Source organism: Carettochelys insculpta, chromosome 18, assembly GCF_033958435.1.
Source record: "Carettochelys insculpta isolate YL-2023 chromosome 18, ASM3395843v1, whole genome shotgun sequence".
Lineage (NCBI taxonomy): Eukaryota > Metazoa > Chordata > Testudines > Carettochelyidae > Carettochelys > Carettochelys insculpta.
Window position 1 is genome coordinate 9,290,649 of NC_134154.1, and position 15,969 is coordinate 9,306,617.

At 44.3% G+C, this 15,969-nt stretch overlaps 1 protein-coding gene across 3 annotated transcripts in view; it reads right to left on the reverse strand.

The window, feature by feature from the left end:
* Positions 1-219: 219 nt before the first annotated feature.
* The window catches only part of SLC2A11 (solute carrier family 2 member 11), a 32,644-nt gene continuing 16,894 nt past the window's right edge, over positions 220-15,969 (reverse strand). For 2 of the 3 annotated variants that reach the window (XM_075012717.1, XM_075012718.1), the window contains exons 6-12: positions 14,795-14,943; positions 12,529-12,716; positions 11,432-11,542; positions 8,861-8,962; positions 8,654-8,729; positions 5,481-5,608; positions 220-4,330 (exon numbers count right to left, since the gene is read on the reverse strand). In XM_075012717.1, coding sequence (XP_074868818.1) covers positions 4,130-4,330; positions 5,481-5,608; positions 8,654-8,729; positions 8,861-8,962; positions 11,432-11,542; positions 12,529-12,716; positions 14,795-14,943 — 955 coding nt within the window. In that variant the 3' untranslated portion in view covers positions 220-4,129. The remainder of the gene's footprint in view (positions 4,331-5,480; positions 5,609-8,653; positions 8,730-8,860; positions 8,963-11,431; positions 11,543-12,528; positions 12,717-14,794; positions 14,944-15,969) is intronic. The other variant, XM_075012719.1, reaches the window with a different exon arrangement.

Sequence of the window (15,969 nt, forward strand, 5' to 3'; positions counted from 1 at the left end):
CTACTGAAATACAAATAAGAAATAAATAAAATGAAAGCTGTGCTGGCACTTTTTGAAGAATTCTGGTTTTGCCCCAGTATCTGTGTACTATTGTGTGAATATCACTTCTACCCTCTGTTAGCAAAGATTCCATTAACAAGAGGCTGCAAAATAAACAACAGTAGGAAAATAAATAGTGCGTGTGAAGAAAAATTCAACAAAAAACTAATATCAAACAAATTACAGATTTATCTTTTTATATATTACATAGCTTAGACACTGAAATATAGAACAGTTGTCACACAGCTCTTCTTTTCTCCAAAACAAATTTCCTTTCCCATTCATGTCCAGTATATTAACAGACTTTCAGGACTTTACCTTTAAACTCACTATACTCAGGATTACTGCTTTTTTAAAACTCTACAGTTTTAAAATAATTGTCCAAAGGAAATTGTTTGGCATCAAATTTCTCTATTGCATATGCTCCTTTGTGAGCCACTTTCAGGCTGTAAATGGAAACTGGAGGGGAACACAGATGGAACTCATAGACATGCCCGAGAGCTACAGTAATAGGTATGTACTAAATGAACCATGGCTGTATCCTTCTCTCAGGTTGCTGAAATAGTACAGTTGGGCTGTGTCTACACTTGGCCAAACTTTCAAAAGGGCCATGCTTATAGCTAAATCAGTGAATACTAATGAGGGCACCACACTTTTAACATGTGAGTGGTTAACCGACACCACACAAAGTCAGAGGGCAGCAAGAAGCACACCTCTGTCGCTCGGTTGGCAGCCACTTAGCATGTCCTTGACGTCTCGTGAGTGTTTCATTTTTGGCGTTTGAGGGACGGGTCAGGTTGTGGAAGCCTGGCTCACGCACGAAGCCAGAAAGTCACAGAAAGAAAAGGAAAAAGCAGTTTCACTGCAGCCTCTAAAGCAAAACTTGCTCAGAACAATCCCCCAAGCAATCATTCAAGTCTTTCAAAAAGTGAGAGAGACCGTCAGCCCTTCAGCGCTTTGGGTCAAATAGCTCGTGAGTGGACTGGACTGAAGTCAAATGGATTTTATGATGCCTTTATGGACTTACACTAGGTATGCCGTTTGGGTCTTTAAGGTAGGGACTAACATACAGCATGCCAGCTATTATAACAGGTGAACACTTCAGTGCTGGCAACCCTCCGTACCCTGGAAAGGGCTCCTGCCAATGAGCTAGAGCCTCTGCAATGCCAATTTCACTTTTCACAGCTTATCTAAAGTGGCCAAAGAGTGCCACTGGAAAGTTACCCATACATAAGGGGAATCTATGGGTGTAAAGCTGGAAGAGGCTGATCTGCAGTTGCTGGCTTCCTTATTGTCTTTACCAAAATCTCCATTGCCTGCATGATGAGGTAGGGCACTGGACGCAGGAGAGTAGACTGGTTGGAAAAAAGCTTTTGCTACATCGATTCTCCAGGGGCAGTATACGTTACATCTGCCCACTACAGCTTGAACGTGAGCTAGATGCACGTAACTGCGAATCAGGACTCCATGAGTGGCTCCCTGATAGCGTCTCCTCTGCACTCTGAGCTTGGCAGAGCTTACATGAAGAACCAAGCCTGTGAGACGTATCCAGAGTGCTCCTGGGAGCCCATGTGCCTCTGATGCACCCAGTGCAAGAGAAGTAGCTGTAAAAGTTTTAAAATGTCCATAAATCACTATCAGCCAGCCATGAAGAGAGCCGGACGAGAATAAATAATTCCAAAAGCTATGCCCAAAAGTTAAATGTATAACAAGTCACTGATTAAATACCAGGAGGAGTTTTCCTTCTTACTCTGGTTAGTGATTAACATCCCACTAATGCTCACCAGGGAGGCATCTATTTGAGATCCCTTTATACCATCAACATGAGCAGTGAGAAGAGATACTAGGAAATAAAATATCATCTGACATCTGAAAAAAGAACTGAATCACATTAAAGCCAATCTTGTTTCAGAGACAGGGTTAGAGGTAGAGAGTTGAGAGGTTTATAGTGAGGCAGACATTGTCTGAGTGGAGAAGGGTGAAAGAAGAAATATACTTAAGTATTTAATTGGTGTCTGGTACTGCTGAGAGATAAATAGAACATATAACTAGTTTGTAACACTTAAAAAAAGGGCTCCCAAATACATGCCATTTAAACTTGAAAAATATCAACTGATTGTTAAGCCTTCATAGAGATCATTTGTCTTATGCAAGCAATGACACAGCCAAGATATATGCACACCTGGGGCAGCTGAGGTGCAAGGCATGACAGAGGATGTCAGTGTACCTAATGCATTTGTATATTTACATACAATGTGATGAGTCATAGCACTTACAATCAGAGGCTAATTCTGGGGAAAACCTATATATATGTGCTTTAAATGAAGACCCTTTTAAAGTGCTAGACTTTTTGAGCCAAGTTTTCCGACTTGGGTGTCTAAACCCAGGCATCTAGATCCATTATTATGCCACTTGATTAAGTGGCAAGATGTTCAAGAACAAATCACATATCATGGTGTTTTTGGCTTCAACCAGTGAAACTCCTGCTCTCAAGTGGCAGGTAAATTCTCAATCAAATGTGGCTGGAAAATAATATTACAGTTTAAAATCAACTCTCCTCAGATTAACAGATATTTTGGAGCATAAGCTTTCATGGGCAAAGACCCACTTCATCAGATCCATGCTTTGTCATGCATCTGATGAAGCGGGTCTTTGCCCACGAAAGCTTATGCTCCGAAATATCTGTTTGTCTATAAGGTGCCACAGGACTTCTTGTTGTTTTTGAAGATACAGACGAACTCAGCTACCTCTCTGATCCTTGTCTCCTCAGATTAACTTCCTGTGCTGCACCTGAGTGAAAGGAATTTAAAAAAAACAAACAAAACACCGCCCCCCCCACAAAAAACAGCTAATCTCATCACTGACACAAACAGCACCAAAGCTCCTTATTGGGATGGATGAGGCTATCAAAATCACAACTGGGAGGGGTAACTAGATGAGATGTAAAACAGAAGATAAGTATGCAGGACAAGACAGTGAGAAGTTACTCTTGCTCCTGGCAGGTGTATATTACCCCCCCCCCCGAAAGTCATCTAAAGATTTCTTTAGTATTTTCTAAAATTAATAATAAATCAAAAGTCATGACTTCGTTGGCGAATGGGAGACAGGAGGAAGGGGGAAATCTTTGTTAATGTCCACATTATTTGGCCATACGTTATCTTACTGTTCCATGTATAAAGGGCTTGTAAAAGATTAATGAATTATTGGGTTAATGAATGATTCACATATTTTTTAATACAGAGTACATCACTATTATAGATTATTACAGAAGTCAGAAGGTCAGAAAGTGGCTTTTAACTAGACCCGTGTATAAATCACAATTCTTTTTTTAGAAAATCCACAACAGTTTAAATAGCAAGGTAGTGAATTTCATGAAGTTTGCATGGAATACATTTTACAGCTAATTTTAGTGAATTTCAAAGATGGAATTTTACAAGTAAATTTAAGCAATTTCAAAGTCAGAAACCGATTCCATCCTTGAAATTGACTTATATTACTTATAAAATTCATCCTAACCTTCAAGCATTCCATCCTTGAAACGGATTAAATTTAGTTGTAAAATTCATACTGTCCCTGAAATTGTCTAACATTAATTGTTCTGGGGCAGTTTTACAATTTTCATGGTAGCCATGAAATCGTGATTTAATGAGAGACAAGTTTTAACTATCAATAGCACCTTCTGCTAATGTGCTTATAATCTATAATGCATACTTGTCTGTAACATACTTATAAAATCTATTAATCCTTTATAAGCCATTTATAATGCTATATAGTGAGACCAATTTTTTTTTAAAAAGAAGCTTTCAAAACGCTTTGTCAAAGTAGCATATTGCTGTGGATGCTTCCATTAGTTGGCAAAGGATGTTGTGCAATAAATGCTACTATTCTAAGCAGAAATTCAGAGCAAACTCTTTTTAATAAATGAAGTGAAACGTCAGCTGAACTTCCTGCTTTTGTATGAAAACTTTCCATTACCCTACCCAGAGTAGAGTATTCTCCTAGCCCCCGCCTCTTCTGTCTCCACCCTAAGAAGAAAAATGAAGTCTTAGGATATTTTCCAATCACTGGGCCATCTCGCCTCATTCTCAGACTATAACATGGTGGATTTTATTTCTTCAGGGCCTTTCCAAAACTTCTCATGTGTTGGAGCTTTGGAATTGCGCTTGTTGAATTCCTTGGAGATTTCCAGGAAGGTCTTCCCCTTTGTCTCGGGAAGGAAAAAACCAACGTAGAGAGCAGTGCAGACACAAACCGTGAAGAATGGAAGGTAGCAGAAATGAGCAAGACCTTCCTGCAGGGGAAAAAAGGAAAAGTATTGGAAAGATACCATTGTATGAGGCAAGGCCCCTCTACAAATGGTCTCCTATGTATGATAGCTTCACTTAGGAAATATGTTAATCCTCAGGAGCTCACATAGGCGAGTAAGCAGCTCTCCTCTAAAAGGACTGACAATGAGATATTCATCCTTGGCAATATGATCTTGCTTCATTTGTGTTATAAATGTCGTTTCTGAGGGCAGACTGCTGCTGCTGAAGTGGAAAGTTTGGGAGATATGGCTTGAGGACAGGTGCATTCAATCTCTTCTCCTAACCCTCAGTATACCTCATGCTAAAGAATGATGTAAAAACAGCTTCTCTGTTCAGGATTCACTGTACAGAATAATACAGGAGCATGCCTGGAAGAGCCCACAGTCTCTGCATTCCCAACTTCTCCCCGCAGGTTAATAACGCCTCCTCTCCCGACCTTTCCATGCTAGAGACAGAATGGGAACGGTGGCTGGCAGGGACACTAAATGATTCCAATCCCAACCTTTCCCGGCAGAAATCACTATATGGAAGCAGTAGGAATCATGGCTAAGAGACTTCTCCCAAGCACTCCTGTTCCAGCTTTTAGCCAAAGTCACCACAGTGAAGATTCTACAGACCCAGACTCCTCCAGTAAGACCGAGTCTACACTAGCACCCCCCTTTCGAAAGGGGGATACTTATGAGACACTTCTGAATAGGCTAATAAGGCACTGCAATGAATATGCAGCAGCTCATTAGCATAATAATGGCTGCGGCACTTCGAAAGTGCTGCTTTCAATCATGTGGTTCGTCTACACGGGGTCCTTTTTGAAGGGACCCCACAGACGTCAAAATCCCCTTATTCCTATTTGGTTATAGGAATAAGAGGATTTCAAAAAGGACCCCGTGTAGATGAGCCACACGCGATCGCAAGCAGCAGCTTTTAAGCCCTGTGGCCACCATTATGCTAAGGAGGCACTGCATATTCATTGCAGCGCCTCATTAGCATATCCCAAAGTGTCCCATTAGCATCCCCCTTTCAAAAGGGGGGTGCTAGTGTAGACATAGCCTAAATGTTCCTGTTGGCTGTTGTGCAGGAGCACTTGTTTCTGAACTAAAAAAACTCTAGATGGGTGGTATCAGCTGCCAAACCTACCACAATAAATGGAAAGGCCATTCCAACTGCAAATAGATTGGACCAGAGCAGAGAGCCACAGATCATGTACGCAGCTGGACGAGACATTTGATCAAAAATCTCGGTCGGCAGAACTCCTGTCACACCAGCTAGAAAAAGAATTTGTGAATAAATGTATCCATCTGAAACGTAAAAACTGGAAAACTTGTGATGACAAATATGTAAAAGGATATTAAAAGGACAGGGACCAATTATTAATCGATTTTAATAATCGATTAATCAACTATTGCCTATTGTCCTTTCAGTCACCATGTCCAGAAAACATAGCAATGGACCTAACTGCAATATGGAAGTTTTAAGTTGATTTAAATTAAGAAATGCCCAGCTATATGAGCCATCTGCTAATGCAATGAGCTGCCAAGAAATGTTTATAATCAGAACTCCTTCATATTTTCAACGTTAGACTGGCAAAAATGGTTTAAAAATGTAATCAGTGCTGAGACATTGCAGGTACATGGTCTAGAGATAACTCACTGGAAGTTACTTTCAACTAAAATACTGCTTTGACAGTAAAAGTTAGTTCTCCTTTTGCTTGCACAAGTTTTATACTGACACGAGCAGAGAATCATGCCCACATGTGTACACACACACACACACTCTTTCTCTCTCTCCTGTACATGGATCACAACCTCTTCGTGGAGAGGCTTGTGTGTTTCAGTGATCCCGAGAGCAATGCTGCCTGAGTCATGTAGTCATTTATGGTCACCCATGGCGAAATGGTCAAGGATGAGGTTCCAGACAAAGTATAATCCATGGAGTCCTCAATGTCAAAGCAGACAGAGCATAACTGCACAATGGAGGTTAAACTGTTGTGTAATGTTATAATGGCTGTAAAGGCAAATGAGGCGAATGCAGCTGATGGAAGATTTCTAATCATCATAGAATCCTAGAATCCTAGGGCTGGAAGGGACCACAGGAGGTCATCAAGTCCTGCTCCCTGCCTAAAGCAGGATCAATCCTGACTAAATCATCCCAGCCAGGACGCTATCAAGCTGGGACTTAGAAACCTCTAGGGATGGAGATTTCACCACCTCTCTAGGTAACACATTCCAGTGCTTCACCACCCTCCTGGTGAAATAGTTTTTCCTAATATCCAACCTCCCCCTCCCCCTCTGTCACTTGAGACCATTGCTTCTTGTTCTGCTGTCACTACTGAGAACAGCCTCTTTCCACCCTCTTTGGAGCCCCCTTCAAGAAGTTGAAGTTGATGTCAAATTGCCCCTCAATCTTCTCGTCTGCAAACTAGATAAGCCTCAGCCGCTCCTCATAGGTCACATGCTCCAGACCCCCTAACCATTTTCATTGCCCTCTGCTGGACCCTCTCCAATGCACCCATATTCTTTCTGCACTGGGGGACCTGGAACTGGATGCAATGCTCCAGATGTGGTCTCACCAGTGTAGTAATAATTTCTCTAGATCTGCTGAAAATGCTCCTTCTAATGCACCTCAATATGCCATTAGCCTTCTTGGCTACAAGAGCACACTGTTGACTCCTATCCAGCTTCTCATCCACTGTAATCCCCAGGTCCTTTTCTGCTGCACTGCTATTTAGCCAGTCGGTCCCCAGACTATAACAATGCCTCCATCCCAAGTGCAGGACTGTACACTTTTCTTTGTTGAACCTTATCAGACTTCTTTTGGCCCAATTCTCCAATTTAGCTGGGTCACTCTGGACCCTATCCCTACCCTCCAATATATCTACTTGTTCTGCTACGTTCGTGTCATCTGCAAATCCAGGTCATTAATAAAGATGTTGAACGATACCAGCCCTAGAACTGATCCTTGGAGCACTTCACTTGAGGCAAACCACCAACCAGCTATTGAGCCATTGATTGCTACCAGTTGGGTCTGACCCTCTAGTCAGCTTTCTATCCACCTTACAGTCCCTTTATCCAATCCATACTACTTTAACTTGTGGGGAAGAATATTGTGGGAAACTGTATCAAAAGCTTTGCTAATGTCAAGGTATATCACATCTATTGACTTGTCCTTGGTGAATCTGTGTTGACTGCTCCTGATGGTTTTCCCCTCTTCCAAGTGCTGTACAGTGTATTCATTGAGGATCCCCTCCATGATTTTTCTGGGGTCCATGCCATTGGTTTCAAGCCCTCTGTCAAGGACAGTGCAGTGACTCTTGTACATCTGTCTCCCCACTCTAAAAAAAAAGTCTTGCCCAGGCATCCTCCAGGTTTGGGGAAACAACTCTTGCACAAGTCAAAAGTCAAGTGGTGATTGGTGATGGGAACAGGACAGTGAGGGCTGGAAGTTCCTAGTCACCGACTGGCACACAGGCATTGGGTTTATGATTCAGTCATCTTGCTGAAGGACTGAGGCAGGTCAAGGGTTTGGACAGCTGCGTCCATGACTAAGCGGTCCTCTTTAGGGCCTGTCCTGCTCACCTCACATAGACAGGGGCCTAGAAAAAATGCCCTAAAATAGTCTGGCCTCTGTTCCTCTTGGCAGGATATCTGCATCCAGCAGCATCATTATCCCATCAGTCAAAAACGTAAGAAACTTTTAATTTTGGAACTTGGAACGTATATACCCTGATGGACAACTCACAGACCAGAGTGATGTACAGCCATTGTTGTTTGTGATTTAAATCAGGTTAACAATCGGGTCAATATTGTTGCCTTGTCCACAACTGGGAGAACTGACGAAGGGCAAGTGAGGGAGGAGACAGGAGGACATACTTACTTCTGGAAGGGAAAATCTTTGGATGAACCTCGATTGCATGGTGTGTGTTTTGCTATAAAGAACAAGCTTGTAAGATGCCTCTCTGAGGTACCAGTTGTTATCACGGAGCAGCTCGTGACATTTTGACTGAGGCTCACTAAAAACCAGCAGGAAACTATTGTGAGCCCATATGCACCAACACTGCATGCCAGTGATGATGTAAAGGAAGATTTCTGCTCTCAGCTGGGAACCATTTTATCAGAGACCCCTAAAGAAGAAAAGATGATCTTTCTGGGGGACTTCAGTGCATGTGTTGGATGAAACTCAGACCTCTGGAAAGGAACAATCAGGAAAGAAGGAGTGGTAATGTGTCTTTCATTCAAATGTGATGTGGCTAAGTACGAGGTTCAGCCCTGGCGGTAGCTCAACAGGTGAGTGAAAAAGCTCAGATAACTGACCTGGTCCAATTCCAAAGCTCAGGATATAGGCGAAAATGCAGGCCATGCTGAGGTAAGGCATCCAGCTAATCCGACTCTATTCCCACAGAGAAAAAGGAAATGTAAGTTGAGGCACTTATAATTACTTGCCCCTCCTTAATATCCCCATCAGGACTGGAGGCACAACCAGAAGTTATTTCACTTCATTAATTCAACACAGGTTCTTACCTGCTGGGATAAAGCAACCATGAAAACAATGGCCCATATTGCCATGAGGCTGTAGCCCCCTAGAACCAGCAATCGCCGACCAGCACGCTCTATTATGGCATTCTGAAACAAAGCAACACAAGGACACCTCATATACTCGGGCCACTCACCCACATTCCTTTCTCTCCCATTCATGGTTAGCCTGCCATCAGATGTGACTGTTGCAGGGATTCCAGAGGGGGCACGAGCCACGTGCCCCTGCCCCATCTCTGCCCCTGCCCCTCTTCTTCCCTCTTATGCACCTGCCTCTCCGATCCTGCCCAGGCCCCCAACCCTTTCCCACCCTTCCCAGCCCCTGCTCCACCCATGCCTGTTCTTCACACAGAAGACCTGCACCGCTTCCGGTGTGTGTGGGACAGTTCGCACCCCTACCCTGGAATGGCGCAAGCTAGGGGTAGTGTGAGCTAGGAAGCTCGCACTCTTTTCAGGTTGCGCCACTCTGTGGGACTGCCCCTGCACTCATGGGAAATGAGGCGGTACTACCGGTGAGTGTGGGAAGGGGTGATGCTGAGGGTGTGAACTTCCCAGGCATCACTTATTCTTGCCATGCAACTTACTTCGGGGGCACTACCCATTCCTTAGAAAAAAGAGGGAAGCTCGTGCAGTAATAGGGGGTGTGGCCATGGGAGTCAGTCAGGCTGGACCATGAGATATCAAGGATACATCACAACTGCCGCCTTTTGCTGCAGGTAGGCCTGTATGGAGCAGAGAGTTGAAGCTCTCCAAAAGAAACATAAGAACAGCCACCCTGGGTCAGACCAAAGGTCCATCTAGCCCAGTGTCCTGTCTTCTGACAGCAGCCAATGCCAAGTGCCCCAGAGGGAGTGAACAGAACAAGTAATCATCAAGTGATCCCTCTTCAGTCATCCATTCTCAGCTTCTGATAAAGAGAGGCGTGAGACACCATTCCTACTCATCCTGGCTATTAGCTTATCCTCCATGAACTTATCTAGCTCTTATTTGAATCCTGTTAAAGTCCTGGTCTTCCCAACATCCTCTAGCAAGGAGTTCCACAAATTGACTGTGTGTGTTGCATGAAGAAATACTTCCTGTTGTCTATTTTAAACCTGCTACCTATTAATTTCATTTAGTGACCCTAGTTCTTGCATTATTGGAACAAGCAAATAACTTTTCTTTGTTTACTTTCTCCATACCAGTCATGATATGACTTCTATCATATCCCCCTTTAGTCTCCACTTTTCTAAGCTTCATCTATCAATCTGTGTGCTGCCTCGGAGATTGCAAGCAGAGGGAAAATGTACTGTAATACTCTGAGAGCATCCAGAAGAGACATATGAGTTGTCACAAGATAATGAGAAGTTAAAAGAAATGTTTGACTGCAAAGTAACAAGCTGAAGAGACAAAGGGTCTATTTCTCTGTCTGCTGCTTGAGTTTATTTTCTTCCTTGTTTATTTTAGAGGAAGTAAAACTGACCAAAACTTATTGAATCAGTAAGGCTGGAGGTCCTCCAGGAGTGTTGCATTTATTGTAAATTGCCACAAGGAGACAGTATTTCAGAATATTAAGGGTTTTACATTGTCTCTCCCCATCAGTTACGTTGACTGGCCACAGTCACGCCAACAGATCACCCTGTCGGATAGCAACTTCTTTCTTTTGCAGTACTTTTCTTACATATACACCTCACCTGCCTTTGTATTTCCATTCCAGTTCATCTCATGAAGTGGGTTTTACCAACAAATACTTATGCTCCCTGCTCCAAAATCATTAGTCTTTAAGGTGCGACAGGACTCCTCATTGTTCTAACCTGTGCAGTTAGGACATTAAACTGTGAAGAGAGATTGCAGGTGCAAAGACTGCAAGTTATGACCTGCATCAGAGGAGGCAGGCAACCCAACTGAACTGAACTGGGGAGTTCCAATTGTAGCATTCACTGGGAACCCAGAGATGAGGGTCTCTTCTGTATACATCCTATTATAGGATGAAGTGGGTCTGTCCTATGAAAGCTCATCACCTAAAAAATTATTTTTTTAGTCTTTAAAGTGCTACAGGGCTGCTTTTTTGTTTTGTAAAGATACAGATTAACACAGTTGCCTCTCTGTGACTATCCTATTACAATGTTTTCTTCAGCCACTATAAAAATGCTGTTCTCTCCCAGCCAATAAGGCCTTGCCCAGAGCAGCCGACATGACAAATAATTACTCTGGCTCCAGTCGGTAAGTCACATTTAAAGTATTTTTGTCTAATTGGAGAAGCTGGGCTTCAGAGACCGGGGGCACAAAAGAACTGCAATATTCACTATTGCCATATTCGCTAATAAAAATCTTTGCCGGAGTCCACTGAAACACTAACAAACAGAATTCTTTTGTAGCAAGCGCCTTATAAAAACACAGCACTTTTTTAAAATTGCAAATCTCCTAATGCCTGAAAAATGAACACTGGCAGGTTTAGCGATGGCTGAAGAGACAATTTGCAATGGGCTTCTTTGGGGGAAAGTTATTCTAGGTATGAAATTGCCTGATGTACATCACTGAAGTCTGCTTATGCAAGCAAAATGCATTAGAGGTTCTTACACAAGTAACGGCGGTGATCAATTCACAGCACCCTGTGCCGATAGCGACATACTGGATTTTATCATATGGAATTCCAGCCTCTTGGAACACATAGGAGGCATAAAAATACATCTGGGAAGAAAAGGGAACCATAAGAGATGTTGTCTTGCAACTGCAAACCACTGCTAGTTCCACCTTCTCAGGCACCATGTTCCCCCGTCCTGATCTGGAGAGTAACGCTGTCACCCACGCTATGTGTGGACTGCATGTGCTATTTCGGGGTACGGATGTCTGCTATTTCACCATACAAACAACTGCAAAGTAGACAATAAGGAACTGCAGTGTTATTTCAATAGTGTAATCAAAGAGAAGCACATCAACTGCAGCCCTCTCCCCCAAACAAAAATGACCCTTTTCATTGTGCTCAATGTACCAGGTATGACAGGGACCACTCTTAAGCAATGCTGGGCACTCTCTGCCATTTCATGGTTTGTGGTATCCCAGAAGATCTGTATGCAACTCTTTCCATTATTGGTGAAGTGCTGCAATGCGTTACTTAGAGAGGTGATGGAATCTCCATCCTCACAGGTTTTTAAGTCCCAGGTTGACAAAATCCGTCCTGGGATAATTTGATTGGGCAGGATCCTGCTTCAGGCAGGGGGCTGGACTTGATGACTTCCTGAGGTCCCTTCCAGCCCTAGGATTCTATGATCAACATTCACATATCCTTGTTTTCCAGTTTCTTGGGCACCTCTGTCTGACCTTTCCTTATCCACCTTTTCCCACCTGTGAGTGGATGGAAAAAGATTTTTGCACCATCCATTTAGGGGGACATCTGAGCACGGAGCTAGCCTGTGTACCCACATCTTTTTTGTCCATATTTTCCCTGCTTTTATTTCAGTTCCCTCCATGCATTCCTCCTGCTTTGGTAGGTTCACGCTGCTCCCTGGAGAGCCTCAAGATGAACTCAGCAGGGGAAATGGCTAACTTGCCCCCCACCCTTACAGATCTGGGGCGGGGGAGATTCTCAGCCTCAGTTTGCCCAAAAAGTGACATCTTACTTGAATTATAGTCTCACATCCGGTACCTGCTGATGATAAGGTGGCTATCATGCTTACCGAGTCATTTCCACAGAGCTGCATGGCACTGCTTAGCACAATGATGCTTATTAGTTGCCATCTTACAGCCGGATTCCGGAACAGCTCCCACGGCCTCTTTGCCCTCTGACCTTTGGTGGCAGCCTGTTCTGCTAACATTTCCTCCAGCTCACTGCTCAGGTCATCATTACCTCTCAGCTTCTGCAATGCTGCAAGAGGAAAAGGTGCTGTGTTTCTATTGTCTGAAAGGACTTTACCTTCAGCAATTCATCCCTGTGGGAGTGAGGGATTGGGTGGCCAGTGACAGTCACAGTAAGCAGCTTAGCGGTAGAATTTTGTGATCCAAGAAATCACCTTTGATAAGCAGAAAAGACAAGAGATGCTATGCTTGATGAAGCTAAGCTATTACAAAGTTTTATGAGACTTCAGGGAAAAGATGTGACAGAGTCCAGGCAACTTTCCTACCAGGGACTATTTCCTACCCGTACAATTTCAGAAACCATGCTTCTGACTCTTACAGAGAAAACATTACTGTGTTGTAGCTCTCCAATGAATCTAAAGGTGTTTAGATTTTATTTTATTTTATTTTATTTTTGTGGTGCACATCACATGTTTAATGGAAGCTAATTCCAGCCTGGTCCACGTATGGAAATTTGTATGTTACAAATGTCAACAAATTTCCATATGTGAAGTGGATTCATATTTGGCCACTAAAATCTTTATCTAGCTTTCATTTTGTATTGGTCTCCTTAAACAGAGAGCAGGTTACATGATAATAGTTGTTAGACCCCTAGCAGTAGTGAAAAAGTAATTTGCAGTAACAAAAAAGTACCTTATCAGGTCGAAAAGCAGTTATCGTGTAAACTTTGTTTTAGTTTGGAAGAAAGAAAGAATGATTTATTTACCCTGCCTGCCCTTTGCGTAACATTCACAGTGACCTACCATAAAACAAAACTGAGGGCAGCATGCTGAAAAGGGGGAGACAAGTCACTCTTGTTTGCATGTACAGCTCTGGTAACTGCACACACAAATGAGCTACGTCTACATGTGTATGCTACATCGAAATAGCTTATTTCGATGTAGCGAAATCGAAATAAGCTATTTTGATGAATAGTGTCTACACGTCCTCCAGGGCTGGTGCCGTCGACGTTCAACGTCTACGTTGGGCAGCACCACATTGAAGTAGGCGCTGCAGGGGAGCGTCTACACGCCAAAGCAGCCCACATTGAAATAAGGGTTCCAGGAACAGCTGCAGACAGGGTCACAGGGCGGACTAGCACTTCCAGGGCAACAGCTAGCCACTCCCTTAAAGGGCCCCTTCCAGACACACTTGCACTAAAGATCCACAGCACAAGATCCACAGAGCCGACAACTGGTTGCAGACCCTAAGGGCTGCTGCACATGGTGACCATAGAGCCCCGCAGGGGCTGGAGAGAGAGCGTCTCTCAACCCCTCAGCTGATGGCCGCCATGGCAGACCCCGCTATTTCGATGTTGTGGGACGCGGATCGTCTACACGTGCCCTACTTCGACATTCAACGTTGAAGTAGGGGCGCTATTCCCATCTCCTGATGGGGATAGCGACTTCGACGTCTCGCTGCCTTACGTCAATTTCAACTTTGAAATAGCGCCTGACGCGTGTAGCCGTGGCGGGCGCTATTTCAAAGTTGGCGCGGCTACTTTGAAGTAGCTGGCACGTGTAGACGCGGCTATGGTGAAGTGGCTGCCTACCTAAGAGGACAGTAAACCCCTGCTTTATGTGGTTTCGACATGCGTATCGTATGGGGGAAGCGGGAGGCTGGAGCCTGGGGGTGTGGGGGAAGCCGCCGGGCTGCTTCTTACAGTGCTCTGCTGCTTGCTCCAGGCTCCCAGGGGCTCGGAGGAGAAGGGAGGGGTCTCCCCCCTCGACTTGCACGAAATTTGAGTTATGGGGGGGGGGGGGTTGTGCGTAACTCAGGGCTTTACTGTATCCAAGTGCATCAGCAGCTGAGGCTGTACTTTTGTGTACATGTTTTATGCACAAAGAACATGGGCCACTGTTTTTGAAAAGTGTCACCCTAAATGTTCACCAGAAAGCAGCGTGTGCATGGCTTGGGCAAAGCCAATAGGTGTTTATTAAAGGCAGCCCACAGCACTAGAGGGCAGGTGAGTGACTGTGGGAAAATCGTACCTTTCACGCTGCTTGCTCCCCATGAAATACGCTGCACTAAGCGACGTAACGTGTCCAACAAAACTCATCGGCACCAGCCGTGTTGAATTGGACACGAGCACAACCCCTTTGCACTCACCACAGATGCAGGATTCCTTGTCGCCTCGGTCAATCAAGAGGTACCTGGGGCTTTCTGGTAACCAAGGCAGAGTCATCAGCTGGATCAGCCCAGGCACCACGTTGCTAGCTAAAAGAAGAGGCCAGCTCTCCTCGCCACCTAGCAGTTCTCTGGAGAAAAATAAAACAACGCAGATCAATACAATATGTTGCAAGGCAAAGTACGGTGTTCTGAGCTGGCGAGGTGAGCTGCTAGGAAAGCTGGATTTGACGGTCACCTGTGCTGTCATTCTCTGGGCTATAAAGCATTTGTGCATCGCGTTTGAGAGGCAGCTGAGGTTGACAGTAAAGGTGACAGGGTCTTTTGCCTCATAAGTGACTCCTTGCGAGGGGAGACCTTAGAGGGAATGGTACCTATCTGCAAGCTGGTTTGGTGCTGAGCGGTGACAAGACAGCAGTAGGTCAGAGGCCTAATGACAGCCGCAGAATGAAGGGTTAGAAAAAATCCACCTGAACAGGATTTTTTGGTTACAACCAGAGGCTCCCAAAGCTCACACTGGGGGGGTTGGGACACATTGTGTCACACCACAACTCCCCGCCACTCCTGCACCTAGTCCATACTGCTGCTTTTATAGGTCAGACAGCTGTTTTTAAAAGAGAAGGCAATCCTGTCTACCTGGAGAGATGGGACAAGGTTAAAGAATCTCCGCGCTGGGAGAAGTTCATCCACAGCTTGAGATGAGTAAGTGAGTTATCCAGGGACAGAAGAGTTTGGGAGGAATCACTATCAGACTATGAGACCTTCCTGGACTGTTTTAAGCACAAGGGAAGGGAGAATGCGCTTTTCAAAAGAGGGTGGTTGTGAAGACTGCCATAGAGCAGAAGAGGTCTCTCTGGGCTGCAGATCAAGCTGTGCAGTCATTCTGGTACTGAAGGTTTTTTCATCGCACTTTTAAGGTTTCATCCAGACACCTTTTCTTCTGCTTACAGTTCTCTCGTGGCTTCCTGTTCTGCATCTCCTGGGATGGTTGGCTCAACCCTAGTGATTGTCACCCATGACAGGGAAATACTGCTGTTACTTCAGGATAGCCAGATCAAAGTAAGTCGTGTGCTGTGTAATGTACAGGATTGATCCAGGAACACCATGGCAACGTGTATCTTTTGGGACTGACGGAACAGCAGGTTTTTAGGTTGACT